The sequence below is a fragment of the Populus alba genome, chromosome 2 (assembly GCF_005239225.2).
Source record: "Populus alba chromosome 2, ASM523922v2, whole genome shotgun sequence".
In the NCBI taxonomy this organism is placed as follows: Eukaryota; Viridiplantae; Streptophyta; class Magnoliopsida; order Malpighiales; family Salicaceae; genus Populus; species Populus alba.
In genome coordinates, this window is record NC_133285.1 from 14,257,577 (window position 1) to 14,279,168 (window position 21,592).

The 21,592-nt window shown below is 35.3% G+C and overlaps 2 protein-coding genes across 5 annotated transcripts; both read right to left on the bottom strand.

The window, feature by feature from the left end:
- Positions 1–1,318: 1,318 nt before the first annotated feature.
- Positions 1,319–9,364, bottom strand: LOC118050027 (phenylacetaldehyde synthase). 4 transcript variants are annotated; one of them, XM_073407751.1, is made up of 14 exons: positions 9,186–9,364; positions 8,961–9,084; positions 8,749–8,821; positions 8,420–8,650; positions 7,912–8,078; positions 6,726–6,866; positions 5,627–5,686; positions 4,877–5,041; positions 3,783–3,839; positions 3,247–3,311; positions 2,951–3,074; positions 2,079–2,216; positions 1,791–1,914; positions 1,319–1,615 (listed from the first exon to the last, which is right to left on the bottom strand). In XM_073407751.1, coding segments are annotated over exons 1-13 (1,470 nt in total). In that variant the 5' UTR covers positions 9,188–9,364; the 3' UTR covers positions 1,319–1,615; position 1,791. The 4 variants fall into 4 exon arrangements, with proteins under 4 accessions (XP_073263852.1, XP_073263851.1, XP_073263853.1 ...); XM_073407750.1 differs by lacking the exon at positions 1,319–1,615 and adding an exon at positions 1,653–1,675; XM_073407752.1 differs by lacking the exon at positions 1,319–1,615 and having other exon boundaries at positions 1,682–1,914; positions 9,157–9,364.
- Positions 9,365–10,456: 1,092 nt separating this feature from the next.
- Positions 10,457–20,258, bottom strand: LOC118050026 (uncharacterized). The gene is made up of 19 exons (XM_035060234.2): positions 20,080–20,258; positions 19,327–19,858; positions 19,023–19,220; positions 18,685–18,768; positions 17,745–17,804; positions 17,328–17,372; positions 16,556–16,755; positions 15,927–16,430; positions 15,702–15,798; positions 15,407–15,586; positions 15,220–15,309; positions 14,733–14,795; positions 14,467–14,541; positions 13,885–13,935; positions 12,345–12,422; positions 12,106–12,240; positions 11,563–11,670; positions 11,411–11,476; positions 10,457–10,924 (listed from the first exon to the last, which is right to left on the bottom strand). The coding sequence occupies exons 2-19, from the start codon at positions 19,672–19,674 to the stop codon at positions 10,850–10,852; spliced, it is 2,457 nt and encodes an 818-aa protein (XP_034916125.1). The 5' UTR covers positions 19,675–19,858; positions 20,080–20,258; the 3' UTR covers positions 10,457–10,849.
- Between the last annotated feature and the right edge of the window lie 1,334 nt (positions 20,259–21,592).

Genomic DNA, 21,592 nt, shown 5'->3' on the forward strand with positions numbered 1-21,592 from the left:
CCTGGTGATATATTTATCTAGAACATGATTGAGGCCATATTTGCTTTCGAATCGTGTAAGAAATAGAACTTGTCACACTTAAATGATTTGACGCGTCTCAATTAAATAAACTTCAAATTATTTTTTAATTTTTGTTTAAAATAAGAATATTTTATTTTTTTCAAATTGATATTGTTTTATTTATAAAAAAACTAAAATGATATTATTTTATTAACTTTTTTTTTTAAAAAAAACTCTGAAATAACATCCTAACGCGCGACTAAGTCTGGGATATAAATGGTGAATTGCATGCTAATTTGCTCAGGTCAAGTTTATATATATATATGACATGTTGCTAGGATGCCAATGATTATCCACGGGTTGAACTTTTTTTATATTTATACTTTATTTATTATTTTTTTAGTAAGAAATTTATATATTTATAAATTCTTTATTGGGTTTTGAGTATTGGTATCCATTATTATTATTATTTATTATTCAATAAAAAATAAAATAGTTAATATATATATTGAAGTATATATTTGTATATTAAATGATAAAATAATAAATATTATAAACATTTTTATGTCAACATTAAGATACATATATCATAATGTATTAAGAAAAATTTAAATGTTCTATATATCTATATAATATAAACATATATTTTGAGTTAGATTCAGACGGATTTCACAGTATTTATATTCTACCCATTATTCATTGAATAAAATAACTATTAATAAAATATTTATTTATTCAGGTTGGTCAATTTTTATTGAGTTCAAATTAAATTGTAATTTTTTATGTTTTGTAAATACTTAGGTCATCAATATCTTCATTTGGGTTATCCTACAGAGAGAGTATAATCTCTCAATGATCAAATTAGAATTACAAAACATGCTAGACCTGTTAGAAATCATGCATGGCAAGGATAGGTCTATTAATTGAATTCTCATTGTTCCAAAATCCAACCTCACTACTAGGAAGAGTGTCATTTGCTGAGCCTGGATATGCTCTGGTGGAAAATAATATGCCTAAAGCAACATTTTTAATGCTCATAGGACCATTTTTCAACCAATAAAGTGTTGGTTTAACGTATTTCCCTGCAAAAATAAAAACACAAGTTCGATCCTCAAGAAACGTATTTATTAGGAGAAGCAGCTATGAATCTTGAAAAGAGACTAATCTCACTCTTTAAATAGGATGTAAGGATATCTAGGTAAGAAAAATAAAAATAGAACCATTTTTCAGGTTCAGCATTCTGAGAAAGGATAAGAGAACCTGACAGGTCCTACCTGATGGTGGTGAGAATTGAAACTTCAGCTGAACGTAACCAAGCTGATTAGGAACATTTTTCAAGATTTTTAGATTGGATATTACCAACAAGTTATAGCAGAATCAGCATTGGTACGTACTTTTTTTCATGCTGATTATGGTATCCATCCCTTCTCCTTTAATCACAATTCGACAGAACTTGGTAGAAATATAAACAAACAGGATGTTGATTCTACATTGAGGCAAAATATCATGCTGGCTTCTCAGCAACCTAGCTTGGTCACACCAAAATGTTGAAAAAAATTAGTTGTTCTCGATCTCTTTCAGCTTTTGTTGCCAGCCAAAAAATGCCTGTTCCTCCCTTTTGTGTTTGTCAATTTTGGGAATCATCATAGAGCACAGACATTAGAGCATCAGATTCCTGATGGGTTATGCCAATAACAAAATCAAATAAATCAGAAGGAAAGGGGGAAAATGAAGTGTGGTGAGTCAATTTCATCAACCACGGGTAGATTGCACTAAAAGGATTAACTAACCCTATAGACTTCCTAATAAAGCAGAGGCCTCATCTTGCAAAACCTTCCATGCTGCAGTAACATGCCTCTCTTCAGTCAATGGTGCTCCCACAGCAAAACGTAATATGTACTTGCCTGATAGAACCTGCAAAGATTGGCTATGATCAGACAAGCAAACCACAGTTCTCCTTTCCCTTAAGTAGATGATAAATTACAAAAAGAGAGAGAGAGAGAGAGAAGAAGAAGAAACCACTGCATGAGCATTTTAGTTACTGCAGAAAAGATATATAAAAGTAACATCGATCTTACTGTATGTGATATGAAAATTTTCCCTGTTGAGTTTACAGCATCTAATAGGTCATGGTTCAGATTGTTTCCGTGATCTTCATTGTTGTTAGGGGGTAGAAGGCGAAAACAAACCAATGAAAATATCCGAGGGGTGACAACCTGCAACATGAATTATGGTACAGAGAAATCATAAGAGTATTGATTTGCATAAAAAAAACATAGCTATGGGGAAGTTTCATAAACACGTAGACATAGAAATGATTAAAAAATGCAATGAAATGGTAGTGGTTGCTTATGGCACCTCTCTTTCACACCAGTTTTCAATCTTTCAGCCTAGTTTAATGCATCTAGCTTATTACATTACAATAGCAACACCAAAAGGAAAATTCCTGTTTCAAGGCAAGCAGTGGTTGTGTGCCGAGGTGAGTAGCTAACATAACTGATTTCTTATTCTGGCAATTGAAGGAAGGTTACCCACTTATTTCCTATCTTTTCCAAAGGGTTCAATAGGCATTTCATGCTTAAGACCACTAAGCCCAGCAATGGCTTATCCCATGTCAGGTGCGCTAGCTGACATGAGAGGCAGTACTTACACCCCTTCAACAAATACGGGAACAGCCATTTCAGCATCAGCTCATCCACCCTTACAATTTAAACTCTTCTCTACCAAACTAACAAGACTCAGGACCAAGTTTAAGTAAAAAACAGCCACCATATCAACAAAAATCTGCCAATTTGGTGAAATTAAAGGTGTTAAAGATAAAAAGAATAGAGTAACTAGACCTGGTTAAAAACGTTTTATCTGTGAATAGGTATGTATTAGAAAGATCCGAGGTCCAATCAGGTGTGTAAAATAGAAACACATATAGACACACATAACAAGGTCTATCTACCTCAAATCTTGAATCTGCAGCAACAAGCCCTTCAAAATATTTAGCCAAGTTGATATGATTTCTGATGTAGCACTGTAGATTTTCCAAACCATATAACCGCAGTACCATCCACAGTTTCAGTGATCTGCGAGGTAGCATTTTAAGTATGATTAAATTGCACTTCTGGTATATGGTGCATGGCTGTGCAATAGAGAAACTTGTGTGAGGATGCATTCACAAAAGTTTTCCAAATCTTTTTGATTTGGCTGAAAAGCCTATGAAGGAAGAGGCATTGAGGCAAAAGTTTGATGGCACACCTGAACCGACGTCCAAGAGGAATTTGCCAATCTTTGTAGTCCACAACCATGTTTGCTTGAGAGGCCTGACATGTCACTATGTTAGGAAATATCATTACTGAAATGTGCATCATAATCCATAAATTATGATTGGTTAAGAATTTAATTTGTTTGATATTAAAAATCCAATCATCTACAGCTAGCAACTTGTTCTAATGTTACATAAACCTGTAACCTTTCGAGGCTTACAAGCATGTTAAGAAAACAAGTTCAGAGATTGACATGTATAACAAAATTTAAATCATGAAAGCTGTAACCCCCAAGTTGGGAGATTATGAATATCTTCTTAGAAAATTAAATGGGCTATTTTGGAGCTTTTGAATTGCAGATTGATGAAACACGTCCAATGGCAGTCAAATCAAATTCATTGTAGCACACTTTGGGAAGACATGAAAATTCCCACCCTTCAAGTCCTCACAACATAATCCTTTACTTAGTGAACTTCAGGTGCAAAAATTGTATGGAAATAAGATTAAGAAGATGTCAAGGATTCTTACTTTGTTCTTCAGGAACTCGGGATTCGTAGAGAGGGACTGGATTAAAGCATTTCTATCCTGTTGTCCAGCATAAAAATAAAACTCATTTAATGTATTTGCATATTCAAACAACTAAACTAACCAAAGAAACAACAATCAGTAGCCCAAACAATTTAGGAATTACAGCAATTATAGTCCTCGTGTTTTAATTATAGCAACTAGCTTTTCATTTCTTCTTGGACAATTAGAAACCAGATATTCTAGATTTACCAAGAATCCTTGTTTATCTGGAACTGCATGGACTACTTGACATTTCAAAAAAAATTTAAGAGCTGAAAGCACATTTATGATGCAGCATTTTAATGATTCCTTTAGTGACAATAGTGCAACACTTCAAGTGATTTCATCATGCATCATTTCTAGATTGCACAAAACAGAACTTGAGTATCTGCTCCCATGATTATTTTTGAGAATCCCTTCTGTATAAACTGTTTGAATCAAAGAAGATTGATATATTCTTATACTGACGAGGATGGTAGTAAAGATATGAAGATATCTGACTGAAAAGTGCAGAGCTCCAAAATATTGACTTTTTGACCAGACAGAAATATGCACATGCACAGAGCAATAGATATAAAAAATATCGACCATGCATGCATATGCAGTGCAATAGATGTTTCACTGCAAGTAGTACAGAAAAAGGAAATGTCAATCGTGTATATTCCATGAAATTTTCTTTTAAAGATATTGGATATAATGATTTTTATGTTACTGACTTACTAAATGGAACCTTAACCTCAAACTCCAAAAGAATCCCACCCCAATTCTCGTTTTCCACAGGAGGGAACTGCCACTGCCCAATAAGGGGTTCAATTACGTATGAACTGCAACTTAAGTGTACACAAAGAGTGTGCATGCTAGCAGGCACGTGTTCATGTGTGTGAGTGAGGGAGGGGGGGGGGGGGAGTGTTCAGATTTTAGCATCACTGAGAGTGAGTGAGCTATAAGTGCTTGTGGACAAAACAATGATTGGTGCAGATAGCATGAAAAAATGTAAAAATCATTAAACATGGGCCAACATATGATAAATATGAGCAGATAAGAAAAAAGCATACCTTTACCCAAAGAGCCGAACAATCAAAGTTCGTCAGAAACCATTTATGAGCATTCATGTTGAAAGAGTCTGCTTCTTCAACACCATCAATGTAACAACGATATTCTGGACAAATACAAGCACTTCCAGCATATGCAGCATCCACATGAAACCATATTCCATTATTCTGTCAAGAGGCCATGTATACAACCTTTGTTATCACGAACAAAAACTTTCATGGTAGTGTCATCAAGGTCATCATATAGGATCTATCAAGGTCATCATATAGGATCTCACACACCTCTAGATAAAAAAAATCCTCAAAGGGTTTGAGAACTGGAGTGTACTGAAGGAGGTTTTAGGATACAGAAACGCCGGAATTTGTTATCATAAACAATTTTTCATTACAGGCCTTCTAATAGACAGGTTAATTTTGATGTCAATGTTTCTGAGTTTTTTAACATGTTTCTTTTGGAATTCTACTGGGATGTGTGTGTGTGTGTAGAGCGAGAGAGAGAGAGAGAGGGTTACTTGGTGAATTCATTTTAACCTGCAGCCAGGGTAGCCTGCTTGTTTGGCTTAGCTTGTGCTACTTACCAACCCATCCCTTCCTTATGCTCTCTAAACAAAATTCTACCTATTAAACTTTAATTGTGGGTGCAAGACTGCACTTGCCATTGCTGCTAGATCTTGATAACAATAGAGTATGGAGTTTTGTACAGGCTTAAAGCAGATTTCTTGCTTATTTCACTAAACACAGGCTACCTGTTACCTTAGCCATCTTTCCTAGAGAAAGCAAAGGGTCAACAGCTGTTGATGATGTAGTTCCTACCTGCAAGAACATGAAAGACTTTTAGTACCATTAAAATACCAAAAAAGAAAAAAAAAAAAAAAAGGGAGTAAAATCTACTTACAATCACATTACATGACCATGTATAAGGATTCACATACATAATCACTGGTTAAAATGGAACCTGAACTTTATATCTGGATTATTGCTAGTCCAACCAAATTGTCTTGTACAAAAAAATTTACAACTTCAACACCCATAAGGAACCAAACACATTTCTTATCTACATATTCTGTGATCCCATTAAGGAGCCACAGCCTACTGCAACAGTAGAAGTTCTAGCTTGCAAACACAAACTGTAAGGTTCTAGTCTTGAGAGAAACCATTACATGCAAGAATTGTAAGTGGCAGTTCTATTTCTAGAGTTTTATCACAGGGAAAAAATAGATAATGTCCTTTTGAATATCTATCCTAATAATCAACCCCTAAGTGCATTGCACAATTTGGTGATGCCCAAATAACCCCCAAGTCAAAAACCATAAAGATCCACAGATCTATATCCAGTTCCTGAATTCAGTAAGCTTTATATGTGCTGCAAGATGACAAAAATCTTGCGATTTATCAATTCTCAAGCATATGGTGGCGGATTTATTTGCAGCTAGTGTGATCAAACTAATCTTTTGAGAACCTATTGAACAAAAACATGTTTGCAACCAATTCAAAATCCAGTTACTAAATGTCTTAACAGTTGACTAAATCAAGGATTTAGTGAGCTCTTTCTAGTTTATTCCAATAGAGTAACCAGATGACAGGTATAGGTTTCAAAGAAGATTTTCATATTCCAAAGTCATCATCAGCATTCTACCTAAAAATAAAACAGTGCTTGCCCAAGCACAGAGCCAATAGACCTTTTAGGATGCACCAACTTGTTCCATTGACGTGTTTAAAAGACAAAAAAAAAAAAGAGTACACGTCTTAATTCTACCATTATACAGAAAGAATCACCAAAAAAAAAAACATATGGTCAAGGTCAAAGAGCATCAAAATAAAGCAACCAAGGAAAGTATTTTCAGTGTCTTACTGTAGCACATAAGAAGAAAGGGACCAATCCAGTGGAAATGTCATCTGAAATTGCTTTACTAAGTAAATCTGGAGAAAGGGCATAATTTGTTGAAGAGTCTGTTTTTAGCAGCTTGCAATTTTCTGGATGGATCCCTCCTATCTGTCATTAATTAGAAAAAAAATATATCATACGAATATAAAAGACATTACAAATAGCAAGAATAACTTCACCATGGTAAAAATATATCCATAAATACACACATCTCTATATAAGTGTAAAAATAAAATAAAATGAAAAACATGTGACTGCTGAATAGTGATATGTGCTTAAAAAAGCTCTGAAATGTATATATTATATTTTTATTATATAAAGACTAATCATGGTGCTAGCTTTCACTAGCATGGACACATGATTCGTCCCATGTGAGGGGAGACCTTGACAAACTCCATCGTAATGGAATGTTGTGGGAGTTTTTATTCCTAAAGCAGCTGGAACAATCGGTTTTAGTACCACACCAACTTGGTTTCAGCTGGAACATGTAATTTTATCTGATTTAAGAATATGAAAATTTGATGCACAATGCAATGTAGAAAATGAAAAATTGAAAACTCCACCCTCCCCTCGGGCCTGAAACCCCTACTCAGAAAATGAATGCTTATAGTTCAGCACGAAGCATCATGTTCAGAATACTTTTTCTGTTGGTCTTCTTGGGAACATGTCAACAATGGAAAGTTAATGGTATGAAAATGCTCTGTAAGTTATCAAGCAGCTGGAAAGGTAGCTTTTAGTGCTGCACCAACATAGTTGCCAGCTTCTGCTTAATTTAATATGAAGTGGCATCCATTGACCAAAGTTAGAGAAATTATCGTGTAGAGCAAAATTAGCTTGACCAAAGGCTACAGGTAAGAGTAAGACTATGGAATAAGAAGTTGAAATGCTGTGTTGGGCCATATATGAAGTGCATTTACTATCACTCACCTCAAATAGTACCACTTAAATATTTATACTTGATTTATGAAAAATGGGCACATAACAGAGTCATTACAAACAAAATTTTGGGCTCCACCCCCCCTCCTCCTCCAAAAATAATCGTGACTCAGAAAACGGAAGTCAATAGTTCAGCATGAAGCATCATCTTCGGAATTTTTTGTGTTATTAATGGGTGCAATTTTATGGATGCTTGTGCATAGTTTTACAAAGATACCTGGCAGGCTTTTTGCAAAGCAGAGTGTGTTTGATCGGATGCATAAACAACAAGCTTTTCAAGGGCATTTTTTCCAAGCTTCCTCAAGACCCTATCACGAGCAGCCAGAAGCACAACTAGAACAGCTTCACTTGCAGTGCCCTGTATCACTCCACCACCTTGTCCTGCTTTGCAAAATTGCACCAACCACAAACATCAATAATTTAAACTCTTTTGACCATAACTCTGGTATCAAAACTGCTTATGCAAGTGTCCTATGAGTGAATCATTGTGCAATGCCATCTTCAGACAGCTGTTGAAAACATTGCAAGAAACATTTCAGAATATCAACTGAAAAGACTGAACACAGCTGGTTTCTGCTATACCATTGACAAATTACTGAGCATTTTATGGCATCCACGTGAGCACATAGACCAAGTTTGTGCGGATATCTTGATAAAATTGTATGACAAAAAGCCTGTGCTGCTTTTCCTTACGAACTTTAACATTCATTCATCAGAACCCTTACCGGTAGAGAGAAAGTCTTCAGGTAGCTTGAGCAATTTACCAAGCCAATCTAGAACAATCATTTCAAGCTCAGTTGCAGCGGGAGATGTTATCCAGCTAAAACCCACCATATTAATACCAGCACTAAGCATTTCTCCCAAAAATCCAGCAACACTACTGTTAGAAGGATAATAAGCAAAATAGCTCGGGCTTTGCCAATGGGTCACCCCCGGTAAAATCTTTGCTTGAACATCTGCATTCACATCAAGAAACTAATCAATGGCAAGAAAAAAACAACCAAAAAAAGTTCATTTTTTCCCTCTCTTTGTTTGTAAAATAAAGCAAATTCACCATCAAGAACATTTTGCAACGTTTCAGGTTGATTTGGAGCAGAATCTGGCAGAAGTTCGCGTAGATATCCAGGCTGCACACACAGAAAAAACCCATTTGCCACCAAATTCACACACACTCATACACAACAAAAAGAGAGACCATAAAGAAATCAAAAGGGAAAGAAGCGCAGATAAAGTTAATGAATATTAAAGCTTAGGAAGGTTAAAAACCTCAACTTGGCTGAGAACAGGGAAATTCTCAATGGATTTGTAATAATCAGCAATAAAGTCGACCATTTTATGTGCATTCTCTCTCAGTTGCTCTGAATCCATTGGTTGCAACCCCTTACTCTCCCTAAAAAGCACATTAACATCAAGATTAATCCATCATGAACATGCGCAAACACAGTATAAAATCAAAGCATACACTACTACTGTAAAACTTCCAAGACTTACATGTTTAGTGAAATGTGTGCTGCCAGAGCTTGAGCTTGAGGAGTTAAGACTTGAGACTATATTCTTTAAAGAGAGAAACAAATGCACCAATACTCTGGTGGGTTTAAACGGAGAGAGCTATGTTTTTTAACACAATCGTTTGAACGGATGGATAGGTAGGCAAGGGAAGGGAAGGGAAAGGGAGATGGAGGGAGCTTCGATGGTCTATTTCTTCATGCGTAAATTATGAGTCAGTCCCTTTAGTTTTAAAACATAAATTAAATAGTCCCTCTATATTTGTTAATTTTATGGAATTTGTAAAACTTTACATATAATTTTAGGACGGCTTGATTTTTTCAATCTTAGCTAAAAAAGAGATTCTAATAATCCAAGAGATCTAATCGATATTACTGATAACATGATTTTAAAAATGTTTGATTTTTTGAAAATATTATAACAAGGTTGATTTATTTTAAAGTGATGTTTAAAATTGTGGTAATAGTTAAAGTATTTTTTTATGGTATTTATTTTTATTTTTTAAAATTTATTTTTGATATCAAAATATCAAAACAATTTAAAATCATAAAAATAATTAATTTAAAATAAAAATAATTTTAAAAAATTTTAAAAATAATTTTTAAACACAAAAACCACAACCTATGTAAAATTATGTAATTCAAAAATTTGAATCATGATTTTAGTAATTAGGGTATTCATTGACTTATTTTGATGGTATTTTTTTTCTTTTCTCATTAATCTTTCCATATTATTATTTTTATATTTTTATTTTTTAAAAATAGATTATAAAATAACATAGAATTGATGAAAAAGATTAAATTATAAAAAGGATATATATATATATATAATTTTTAAACCATGAAAACTAATTAATTAGTTTTAAAAATTACAAGGACTAAGGTATAATTAACTCATTTCACAAATCAGTCCTCAAGGTGTAAATTTACATTTTTAATTTAAAAACATTGCTTTGAAACATCATCATTTTTTTTTGAAAAGAAAAAAAAAATCAATCCATCAAAAATACTAAACACAAACTAGAGTTATTAAATTTAACTCAGGATAAGATTAGAATTTCGAATAAAAAAAAGTTAATACCAAAATAGATTATACTTGAGTTTTCATCTGGATAAAATTAAATCAATTATTTCCTTTTATTTTTTTAATCCAAATTAATCTAGACCTGGAATTGACCCAAGAAATCTGTCCAGGTTTTACAACTACACAATTGCTGTGCTTTACAAAAAAACACAAAAAACTCAACTAAATGGAAGTGCCATAAAAGAGTGTTTTATTTCCCTGTTGACATTTACAAGAAGGTGGTCTGATGGGTGATGAAGGGAGATGGGGTTTCAAAAAGCCCTAGATCATACTCCCCATGTAAGAAAGACAAAGACTATGATCATATTGCCTGTGTCCTCAACTGATACAACAAACATATCATTGATGCGAGGCATGTGAGGAAATGTTGCTATATCTCTATCTACATTACAAAAGTCAGTTTCTTTTTCGCAACTTTCAGCTGCATATATCAGTTCACAGTTGATGGCTCCAAAAGCTGTTGCTGAGTCAATAACAATGGCAACAGAGGCCATCATCCTGCATTTTACTTAGATTATGCTCATTACCACCTTGAAAAACTGTTCCAGTGCTGGCAAATTGTTAAGTTAGAAGCTCCCATGCTCGAAGCTCGACAAACGAGAGTCTGACAGAACGGCAAATAGTTGTGTGTCTACAAAATGCTGCAGAACACAAAAATCAATACGCAAAAGCAATTGAAAGTCTTGTGATCAATCAATTCAAAAATGAAGATTGCATATATTAAGCTCAGTTTGAGAATCTAGAAACATGTATCCAAATATAAAATTGTAAATGTCGGTAAAGATTTGTATAAGAGTTTGTTTGTTAACGCGGCCAACCATATAGTGGCCGCGTTAACATTAACAAATGCTAAATATATGTTTGCTATTATAGTAGCTTTTATGATTGTGATTTGAAAAAATAAATTTTAAAAAAGTTATAAATTATAACTTTTTTTTTAATCAGGATTTCAAGGGAGTTTTCAATAGGACACGTGCAGAACTGTGGTGTGTTGATTAACCAAACACTTCAAACACTATAATTGGAGCAAATCTCAGTTTCATTCAAACCTCACCGCACTATCAAACAGGCAGCAGCATTATTGGGCAAAAAAGTTGAGAAGAAGGGTGAAAGAAAATGAAAGTTACCTTAATAAAGGATCGGTCCCTACTATTAAAGGAGTCAATGAAGCTATCTTTGAGAAGTAAAGAAACCTGAAAAGGATTAATTCCAGATAAGTATATACTTGGAATTGAAGGTACTTGGTTTTTTTTTTAATGATGACCTCAGGTGTTCTTACCCTGTCATTGTTTGATTGCACGCTCGTTATTGTATAAGATCTCAAATCTGAACAAAGAGACTCCAAGTAGCGTCTCATGACAGTCAAAAATCGTGTTGCAGCTTCAGCCTGGAATTATCAAATATAATCAGCTACCATACAAGAGTGCAGGATGAGAAGAAATCTAACAGTAAAGATTCGATGAAGATGTGAAGAAATCTAACAGAATAATGATGGTGGTGGTGAGTTTAACAATGACAGTAGTGATGATCATTATGTCGAAAACGACAGCAGTAATGGTTAAGATGGCAGTCTTTTCTTGAGAATTAGCATCAAGAAGGCTGCAAACAATGAAGAGATTTTCCCAGTAATGATGTGCAAAAGCAATATACACTGGCCCCGCACCATTCTTACAATAATTTTAATCAACATTCGACCAGATAAACTTTGCTTAAAGAAGCCACCATGCCTGTCAATGCTTTTGTGAAGCTTAAGTTTCCAAGAATAAGACAGATAGGCATGCAAGAAGAGAGGTTTTGCATTGAGTCCAGCTACAAGTAATACCTGTACATCATTGCACCTATACACAGGATGCCTTTTAGCAACCGAGCTTTCTAATGATAGCCTGTCGTGCAATGGCCGAAGTTCAGAAACAAGCTCTTTATACCGTGGAAGTGTCGGCAGGTGGCACATTTTCACCTTCAGTGGAGAGGAAACAGTAAGAACACTTGAAGAGTATCATGATTTATGAAGTTCAGGCTCAAGTATACAAAAGAAGGGAACGGTCAAAAAAGCTACCCAACCTGGTTTTTGAGCACATTAACATGAACAAGGTTAGAGGTTTTTATCTTCAAGTCAGCAGGTCTGTGCTGTATACCAACCTGTAAGAGAAAAAGGCTATATTAAAACATTTGACATGAATTTCTTAGTGTTCTGGATAATTTAGCTCAATGTCTTGACCAGCATAAATTTCTTGGATCATACTTCATGTAACAAACCTCCAATATCCAATTTTATTTGACAGGTTAACTCAAATCACTACCGCAAAAAGTTACATAAAGCATGTTTCCAAGTGTTTGAAATAAAAAGTTCAATGTCAGAGAAATTGGAAACTTCTCACTGAAGACAATGATTGTAGACTTTACACTAGAACTTATATGATATATTTTTTAAAACTATTTCAAATATTGATCAGAAAAACAAGACCAAAACTTACTGGAGAGCTCATAAACTCTCATAACAACAGATAAGATAACGATGATCGGAGCAGGATTGTTGAGAACATGCACCTTTGCCCATGTCCTACTAAGCTGATCCCTCAAAAAAATCTGGGGCAAAAAACCCACCTCCCAGTGCTTAATCTAATATATACCGTTCTGGTCCTTTTTTTTTAAGGACATCTGCCTTGTTGGGTGATACATTCTCCTGTTTAAGCATCGACCTCTACTGGAAAAAATGAATCACGGTCTTGCTCACTTTGCCATGAGCTTTTCTCAATCTTGAGTGGAAGATTTTGAACTTGATTGAAAGGTTCAGTGAGGCTCATAAAAAAAGTTTCCAACACCTGGACAATTTACGCCCGAAGAGATGAGCGAAATTGTTAAACTCAACCAAACCTCCATGGCAAGACATATTTATGCCTGAAGATATGAAATAATATGTTAATCTTGCGTTTCAGCCTCATGATATATCAACCCTTATCCCAGGCCAACTTGTCCATGCTTTAATCATCATTTCAACTTTCCAGCATGCATCAACTCCAAAACCTTGTGATCTTCTAGCAAGAGCCATCCTAGGTACTAACATAAACCAGTCCAACCTCACCACACCCAGTTACATGCAGGTCAGAACAGCAGTTCCAAAAGGAGAAGTTGCTGTAAGGTCTTTCACAACACCTGATCAATCCTGCATTGTTTTCAGAGAAGTGACATTTTGCTAGACTGACAAGTAATCGATTCCCAGAAATTCAAAGTTTGCGAGCTCTTCAGCTACAAACTGACAAAGGATTTTTCTGGAGATGGAAGGATACTCCCTTGAGAAGCATCCAAAACTGGCAACAGCCCAACACGTGGCCAACAATAGAACTTCCAGCCACCATTTGATGACAGACTCAATGTTAAAATCTCAATTCTCTTCTATCATCTCCAATCCTTTAAAATGTTGCTTGCCCATTTGACTTGTGATCACAGAAAGGACAAGATGATGACATCCTAGTTCCCGGAGATAAATGAAATAATAGAGCACAGTACAAATTAAAAGGAAGAAACACAAAAAGCACAGACCAATACAATTGCATGGTAACTGCCTTAGCAAAAAGAGAAAAGGTTAATATCTGAAACTCACTATAAAGGGAACAGGAGCATCAAGAAAATCAAGCATCTGCCGTGGCAAGATCTGCGAAAGATCAACATAAATTTTAGCCAAAAAAAGTCATGCCAGATCGATAAGCATCTAATAGAAGCAGAAGTGAAGAATATTAAAATTCCATTTCTACTAAACCAAAACCTAAAAAGGCAAAGAAAGAAAGAAATTCCAGCATCCATTTTGACCAAAACCAAGAAGCTACTGCATCTCAACACAGCTTCACATATCCTGAACAGACCACCACCAATTATCTGATGTAGTATTCCAACTCCAGTTAAGCTTAACGTATATTCAGAGAGTAATATTTCAATCTTTTCTGTCTTTTTAACATTTCCATTTTGGCTTGCATATCAGGATTTTTAACAAGGATTAGTTATCCATTGTTCTTTTATTATGTCTCATTCATTTACATGAACTTTCAACGACACTTTGAGGAGAAATAATCGAGGATGTGTGACAGTAACGTCATTATTTTAGCTAAATCCATGATGTTCTCCATTGGCTCAAAACAGAAAACTATAGGGGTATAAAAATTATGAAACTTACTGGAAGGAAACTTACTGGAAGCAATAAACTCTGCCATTGAAATGGACGAATCATGGGGACAAGGGATAAAACGACTGCAGATAAAACACCCTGCAACAAATGGAACTCGAGTCAGGACAGACAACCAATTCAAAACAGCTACTTTGCATAAGACATTGTCCAGAGCTGCAAATAAATATACATGCGTGCATACTCTAGAAAATATGTGTACAAGCGTGTTCATGAACAAATAATTCATCTGTGGGTTGACAAAATTATCTCCAATAACAACATTAACTCACCAGGTTTGGGCACACTACCACCACTTGTTTTTCCAGTAATACGCCTGCAACCAGTGCCAAAACCTGGAAGAAGAAGCATATATCAGACTTCCAACCACCAATCTGAAAATGCAACATGGAAGAAATGGAAATAGGATTGCCTGAACAAATGGAATAAGATTTCAACTACAATGGAGGGTTAAGCTTGAAATTGTTTCCTAACTACCTGCATAGTTTCTCAGGATTCCTTTTCATAAAAACAGAAATTTTTTAAAGAAACTTAATGGTTATAATTGCTGATAAACAGTCCTAGCCTGAATCTACAAGACCAAGACTCCACCTCCGTATTACACAGCAACCCTTTTCCACAATTATGCAGCCTCAAAGGAATTGATTAGAAATACGAGTGCTTGCTTAAGGATGTTACAAGTGGTGAAGCAGACAGTTGGAAAAAGATTGAACGCTGCTGAATTCAAGACAACATAACTTCATATGATAGGGACTTTACATTTTCCAGTGACAGAACCCGACATACAGTTGCAGTTGTCCATATTGACAGCGCAAGAGCTTCCTCAGCAGCAGCTAACTTCGCATTGACCTTTTGTACAGAATACCAAGATTAGAATATCAAGAAAGAATTTTTAATTATTTATCAAGGAACATAGTCTAATGACAATCAAAACGCTAAGAAATACCTTGGCTGCTTCGAATGAAGCTAGATAATTATTGCAAAATCCAAGGTCAGAGGTTGGAGGCCGCTTATACTCGATAGCTTGTAAATGATCAAGAGGCTGAAAAACTATCCTGTTTCCTCGTTGGGGAAGAGGCATTGCATGATAACCACAAATTATCTGTAACAAATCATTTTTGTTTTCCTACCCAAGATCCAAGAGGTAGCGTTCAGAAAAAAAAAAAAAAAAGATGGAATGGAACTCGGTAAGTCACATGGGTGAACAAATGTATAAACAACAGGAACAATCATAAACTAACCTTAGCCCATTCCAATATCAAGTCATCACCAAAATCTTTTTCATGATCTGGGAAAAGTTCGTCATCATCGTCCTCTGATACCATGCTTCTAACTGAACTGTCAAAGACAAAAATATATCACTATTGTACCGAAACAACAAGTGCCTTGGAGTTACATGGCTTAATGGAGTTGAGACACATCAAGAACTCAACACACAGTTAACATGTGACAAATGTAACTACTACCTAAATAAGGTATCAAAACTTCCAAGACGATCTAATCTGCGGCTCCTAGAGCAGGAAAACATCCCAAGTACTGGAGAAACATGACCATTTTCATCACCTCCATAACTTCTTTCTAAAGCATCACAATGGCTTTCTGGAGACAGGGAAGCATAATCATCAAAATATTGCAAATACTTCCTGCCATCCTTATCTACTTCCCTTGCTTGGCTGGAATCTGAAGCCTCGCTAGCAGTAACACTTTCAGGAGAGTGAGGTTCCCAAATCTTTGGTGATAAGGTTGGAATCACATAATCAGGTATAATTCCAGCAGCAGCAGCAGTAAGGGCTACTGCACTGTCAACAGGTATTGCAGAAGCCATCCAATCAGCATCGTACTCTCTATCAAGACAGTCAACATTTTCATACATTTGCCCATGCTGTTTAGATACTGAAGGCATGCAAGCAGTGAGTGACATTTCACTAACAAACTGGGTTATCCGATTCAAACGCTCCTGTGCAATGATACTGCATCCATGTAAGTAAATGTAGTGAATTGCACTGAAGTAACTGAACCAATGTGGAAAACATTAAATTTATTTGTCTCCCTAGAAATCATTAACGACTAATTAATTGATGAAATTAATATTAACCTGTTCAACATCTCATAATGTAATTCAAAGAAAGGAACCCTCGTGAGCACACAGTAGCAGCGAGGTGCAGAAACCAAAAAACGGCAGCATCGACCAGTTGATCGAGAAAGGGGTGACTGGCTGCTTAAGATACCAGGTGGCCTTTGAACGATTTCTGTAACATGCAAGCAGACCCCGTAAAGTGTATCATTGTCTGCCACCTGATCACGAGAACAGAAGGCAATTTTAAAAATCCAGACAAATTCAAAGAACCCCATGAAAAACAACCAGACAAATTCTTGAGACAAATCAATGTCCAGCCACCAGCATTAGCAGTGAATCTTTTTCTTTGAATTCCAAACGTTTAAATCAAGATCACACGAAATACATCAAGATAACCAACTCATTTATATCCCAAAAGGTTTTCCCAATTTGGTCCTTTTTTCCCTCCAAAATGTGTTCTTCCCATCTTACCTACTTCAATTTTCTTAATTTCTATTTTTTCAAAACAGAAAAAAAAAAAAAGAAGAGATGAGAATGATTCCAACAAGCTGGGAGGTCAAGGGATTATTTAATAAATTTTGGAACAAGAGGGGCTAATTATTTGTTTCTTGAAAACACAGCTACTAAATTTGATTTTCGTATTGATAGTTCAGTAGCTCGGGAGAAGGAGAATTCACAACTTAAAACCTCCATTGAGGCCAAGAGAGCATGCCAACTTAGGCTTTGCAATGGCCATAAAAGGTATGTGCGATATGTAAACAAGATGAAGAACAAAAAAGGAAAAGCTTACCTTAAGTGAAAATATGAACGAGAAATCGTCTCTGCCCAAATGCTCCTGCAACAAAATGAAAAGGAACGTTGCGTTATGACTGTAAGGTTAGAGAAGTTTGAGAGAACGTAGCAAACATAGAGGTGCTAGCCAGTGAATAAGTACGGTAAATAAACAAGAAGTAAAACATTGCTTTTGATGTCAAAATTAACATGGATTCAGTAATTAACTTCCAGGCCCTAGATTGTGCTATCTAGGAATCGTAGCCTCCGCTAAATTACTCTTATCCAAACATTGTTTTTAATAGGATAGAGCAGCTCTGCAATCACAAAAGCTATGTGGATTTCTTGAAGCAACGAGAACAATGCGGACAGGACGCAGTAAGTAAGCAAGCTTGAAAACAGTAAGATATGCGAGGTGAGAGATGCTCTAGCATACCTGTCCATAAACAAGCTCGTTCAGTTCACTCAACGATGGAGTCCTCTCCAACAACCGCGTCTGCACCATGAAAATCCAACAGAAATGAGGAAATAGATTAAAAAGGAGAAGATGACCAAGAAATCTGTATATAGGGACCGCGTAGAACAGTTACATTAGAGAAAAAATATATGGATTTATAACACTAGAAATTGCTTCTCAACCTCAGGACTGTGATGGGAACATTTGATATGTACTAGACCTTCAGCCCCCGCACAATGAAGATCAATTAAAATTTTGAAAATAAAAACCGAGATCCTTGAATTACGAGTGACACAGCAAGAGTGATCAAGGGGAGAGGAGGCAACTTCAATGCCCAAGAAGTAACGAAGGGGGCCTAAATCTTTCATAAAGACGGTGTTTGTCTTCCATTATACATAAGAAAATTAAGCTGTGGAAGTTAGCTCCTTTCCTCTCTACGCTTTAGCTACTTTAAGAGACTCTGTCAGTAAAGATAAATAGACACTTTCCAAAACCATGTTCTTGAGTGTCTTGGACCTCTAAGGTCATGGTTTTCTGGAGGTTGCAAACACCCATTTGGAATTATAAACCCATTTTTAGCTCAAAACCTTTCGTTTTCCAACTCTACTACAATCCAAACACGAACTCTTAGACAGTGGAAGATCTGATATTCTATATGCAAAGGACACATGATCTACGATAGTTGAACTTGGCTGGCTGCATTTTTGTCTATTGTTGGAATGCAACACCATGGCATCATACGACAATGATCGATTTACAAAAGAGTGAGAAAGCAAATGTTTTAATGTCATATGAGTGAGGAATACATTGCATGTAATCTGTACAGTAACTTAAAATTAGCATGAACTGAGGAGCCATGTAGATTAAAAATCACAGAGACTAAATCTTAATTTATAGATGATCCATGTGACCGTCAAACCTTGACACCTCCAGGAAAACAGAAGGCAGCTAAATCCTTTGAGCGCATAGCTAATCTCTTCCCAGGAGGATATTTAAATAGTATCTGGAGCAAAAAGAAAGTAGTTAAAACATGAAAATGAGCTAAGTACTTTCGGCTGTAGAACAAAAAGCAAATCCCCTCTATCACAAGGGACTAGGAAGCACAATGATAACAGCTAAATCATTTTCTCAAAAAGAAGCTGCAGCGGAGAATTCCACAGACTTAATTAAGCAGAAGTGCCAACTACTATATGGGTTCAATCAAGTATGAAACTGTAGCCAATGCCAAACCATATTCAAATTACTGATGTGGCTAACCTGAGGTTCCAAAGTTGGAAATGAAGGTGCCCGTCGCTGCATGGAGTTGAAATCCAACAAGCCAGACTTCTCCATATCCGACTCCCACTTCTTCTCTGTTGCAAATGCATCCTCCACTTTCTCAAGATTGGCATCCGGGTGAAGCCCCGCAACAATGAAGTGTTCAAACAGTGATGTGGGCTCATATTTTGAATGATTCTACAACATAATTAAGCACACATAATTCACTAAGTATAACAAAAAGAAAAAAGTGCAAATCTCAACATAAACACAACAGAAATCGGATGATTGTTTAGTTTAGTACCAGAGATTTAGAATTAAACTGATACCACTGGCGTTTCTGGTTTGCCAAGACCTCTGGATTAAAACTCGGCGAGTAACCTCGTTCCCTCGAATCACCACCCCAGCGCCAAGCATTTTGCATCCGAGTTTTCAATTTACGAAAGCTACTGCTACGTAAACTCCCAGCCCCATTTGTGAAAATTTCACTCTGGCTACGCTGCATTGACTTAAAACCAGGATCAGTTCCTGGGTAGACGCTATGCAGTGCCTCACCAGCCACCCTAAATGCCTCCTCTGATAAATGCTGCAACACCGAATAAGGCGAATGCGGACGTTCTTCTTGTGATTCACTATCTCCTTTTGTGCCCATTTTCTATCTTTTAACAACCAAGTATGTCACTTACCTTGTCATTAACCTCTCTAATCACACTTGTCCACCATCATCAACATACTAATACCCCAAGCCAGACGTCAAGAAACAAGCCATTTGAATCTTCCTTCCTTGAACGTTAAGATTTATGATTACATACGCAGCAGAGCAGGATCAAGAAAACCTGTAAAGTTGAATCGAAAAAGAACAGAAATAAATCAAGAATTTATTAACTCTACGTTTGTGTACATGTTATTGAGAAAATTCGAGAAAATTAAAGAAAAAAATGTGTAACGGAAGATGGGAAGATTTTGAATTCAAGGGAAAGAAGTTAAATGCAGAATTTATGAAGTGATGGTTACAAATTTTGGTAAAGATGGGTCATAACAGGCTTAATTGGCTTACCTTTGTGTTATGGTTATGGAGGTGGAGAGAGAGGGAGAGGGAGTTTTTTGGTTAGCAGAGGGAGGGGGAGAGAGAGGTTTGCTAAAAATGGAAGGGAGAGCTGCAGGAAAAGAGAAAGGGAAGTTAGACACAAAGCGAAGGAAGGAGATGGAGTGGTAATGCTTTTTTCAAAAAAAAATCATGAGAGGGAGAGAATACAACTTGAGTGGATGTTGATAATTTTCATTTATTGCAAAAACTACCCTCTTGCTTCAAGTATTCTATTTAGTACCCATTTGACAATGCAGTGCGTTGCAATTTATGTTTAGAGAGTGTTTAGAGGTATAATAATGATTGTTTTTTAAAATATTTTTTATTTAAAAATAAATTAAAATTATAAAAGAGATGTGTGTTAAGAAAAATAAAAATAAATATAAAAAAAAACATGAAATAAATATAAAATATAAATACATAATTTTCAAAAACCACGAAAAACTAAACTACAAGAACTATATTATAATTAACTCATTTTTCAAATGCTTACGAGTTAACAGCCCTTCATATTCAAGCACGATCAAATAAAAGGTGTTTGATTAAGGAATTGCTTACAAGGAAGGGGTGTGATTGACGAATGGAAATAAAAGACTGGGCTTTTCCATAATTACCAATAAATTTGATTCCAAAATTAAAACAATAGTATTTCAAATAACTTCCAATAACGAGAAAGTGCATTTGACTTTGGACCATCGGCGTGTCGCGTCAAGCACATCAACCGTTGACTGCATGCGGGCTCCCGGCTCTTCTTACTGTGTTCTTCAGATGTAGCTTCTCCTTAGATCTAAGCCGTTGGATTGAGACTTTTGGGTCCCGCATTAATTATCGAATTCACCCATTTCACTTTCTGCTTTGGGGCGTTTATTGCACGCTCACGTTAGAAATCTATAAAACATTAAATCCATGCAAAAAGGACTGTTATTTTTGTTGTTTGAACTAATTAGTTAAAAGTCATCCAATATATATCCGAATAGATGAAAAAGGACTTGCATTCAAATATAAATTTTGTTGAGTAAATGTATATTTGCTATTGTAATGTATGATGTTTTTTATAAGTGTTTTTTATTTAAAAATATATTAAAATTATATATTTTTTTTAACATTCAACACATCAAAATGATTAGAGAACACTAAAAAGTATTAATTTAATGTTTTTTAAGTGAAGTGCACTTTTAAACTGAATCTAAAAATAGAAATTATTGCACTTTCAAACACTCGTTAAATTCACTTACAAAACATTGTTTTAATTTCTTTGAATTAAACAACGCATTTTGAATAAAAAAAATTAGCTAAGATAAAATATTTATCACCATGTGCATGATATAAATAAACATTTCAATATTTTTTTTATAAAACCAGTCATTGAGAAGTATAACTTCATATAATCATTTTACTCTCCAACAAAAATATGAAAACATGTGAACTCTTTATTATAAATATACTTATATAAGATTCTTATGTAAATAAATATTTATTCTGA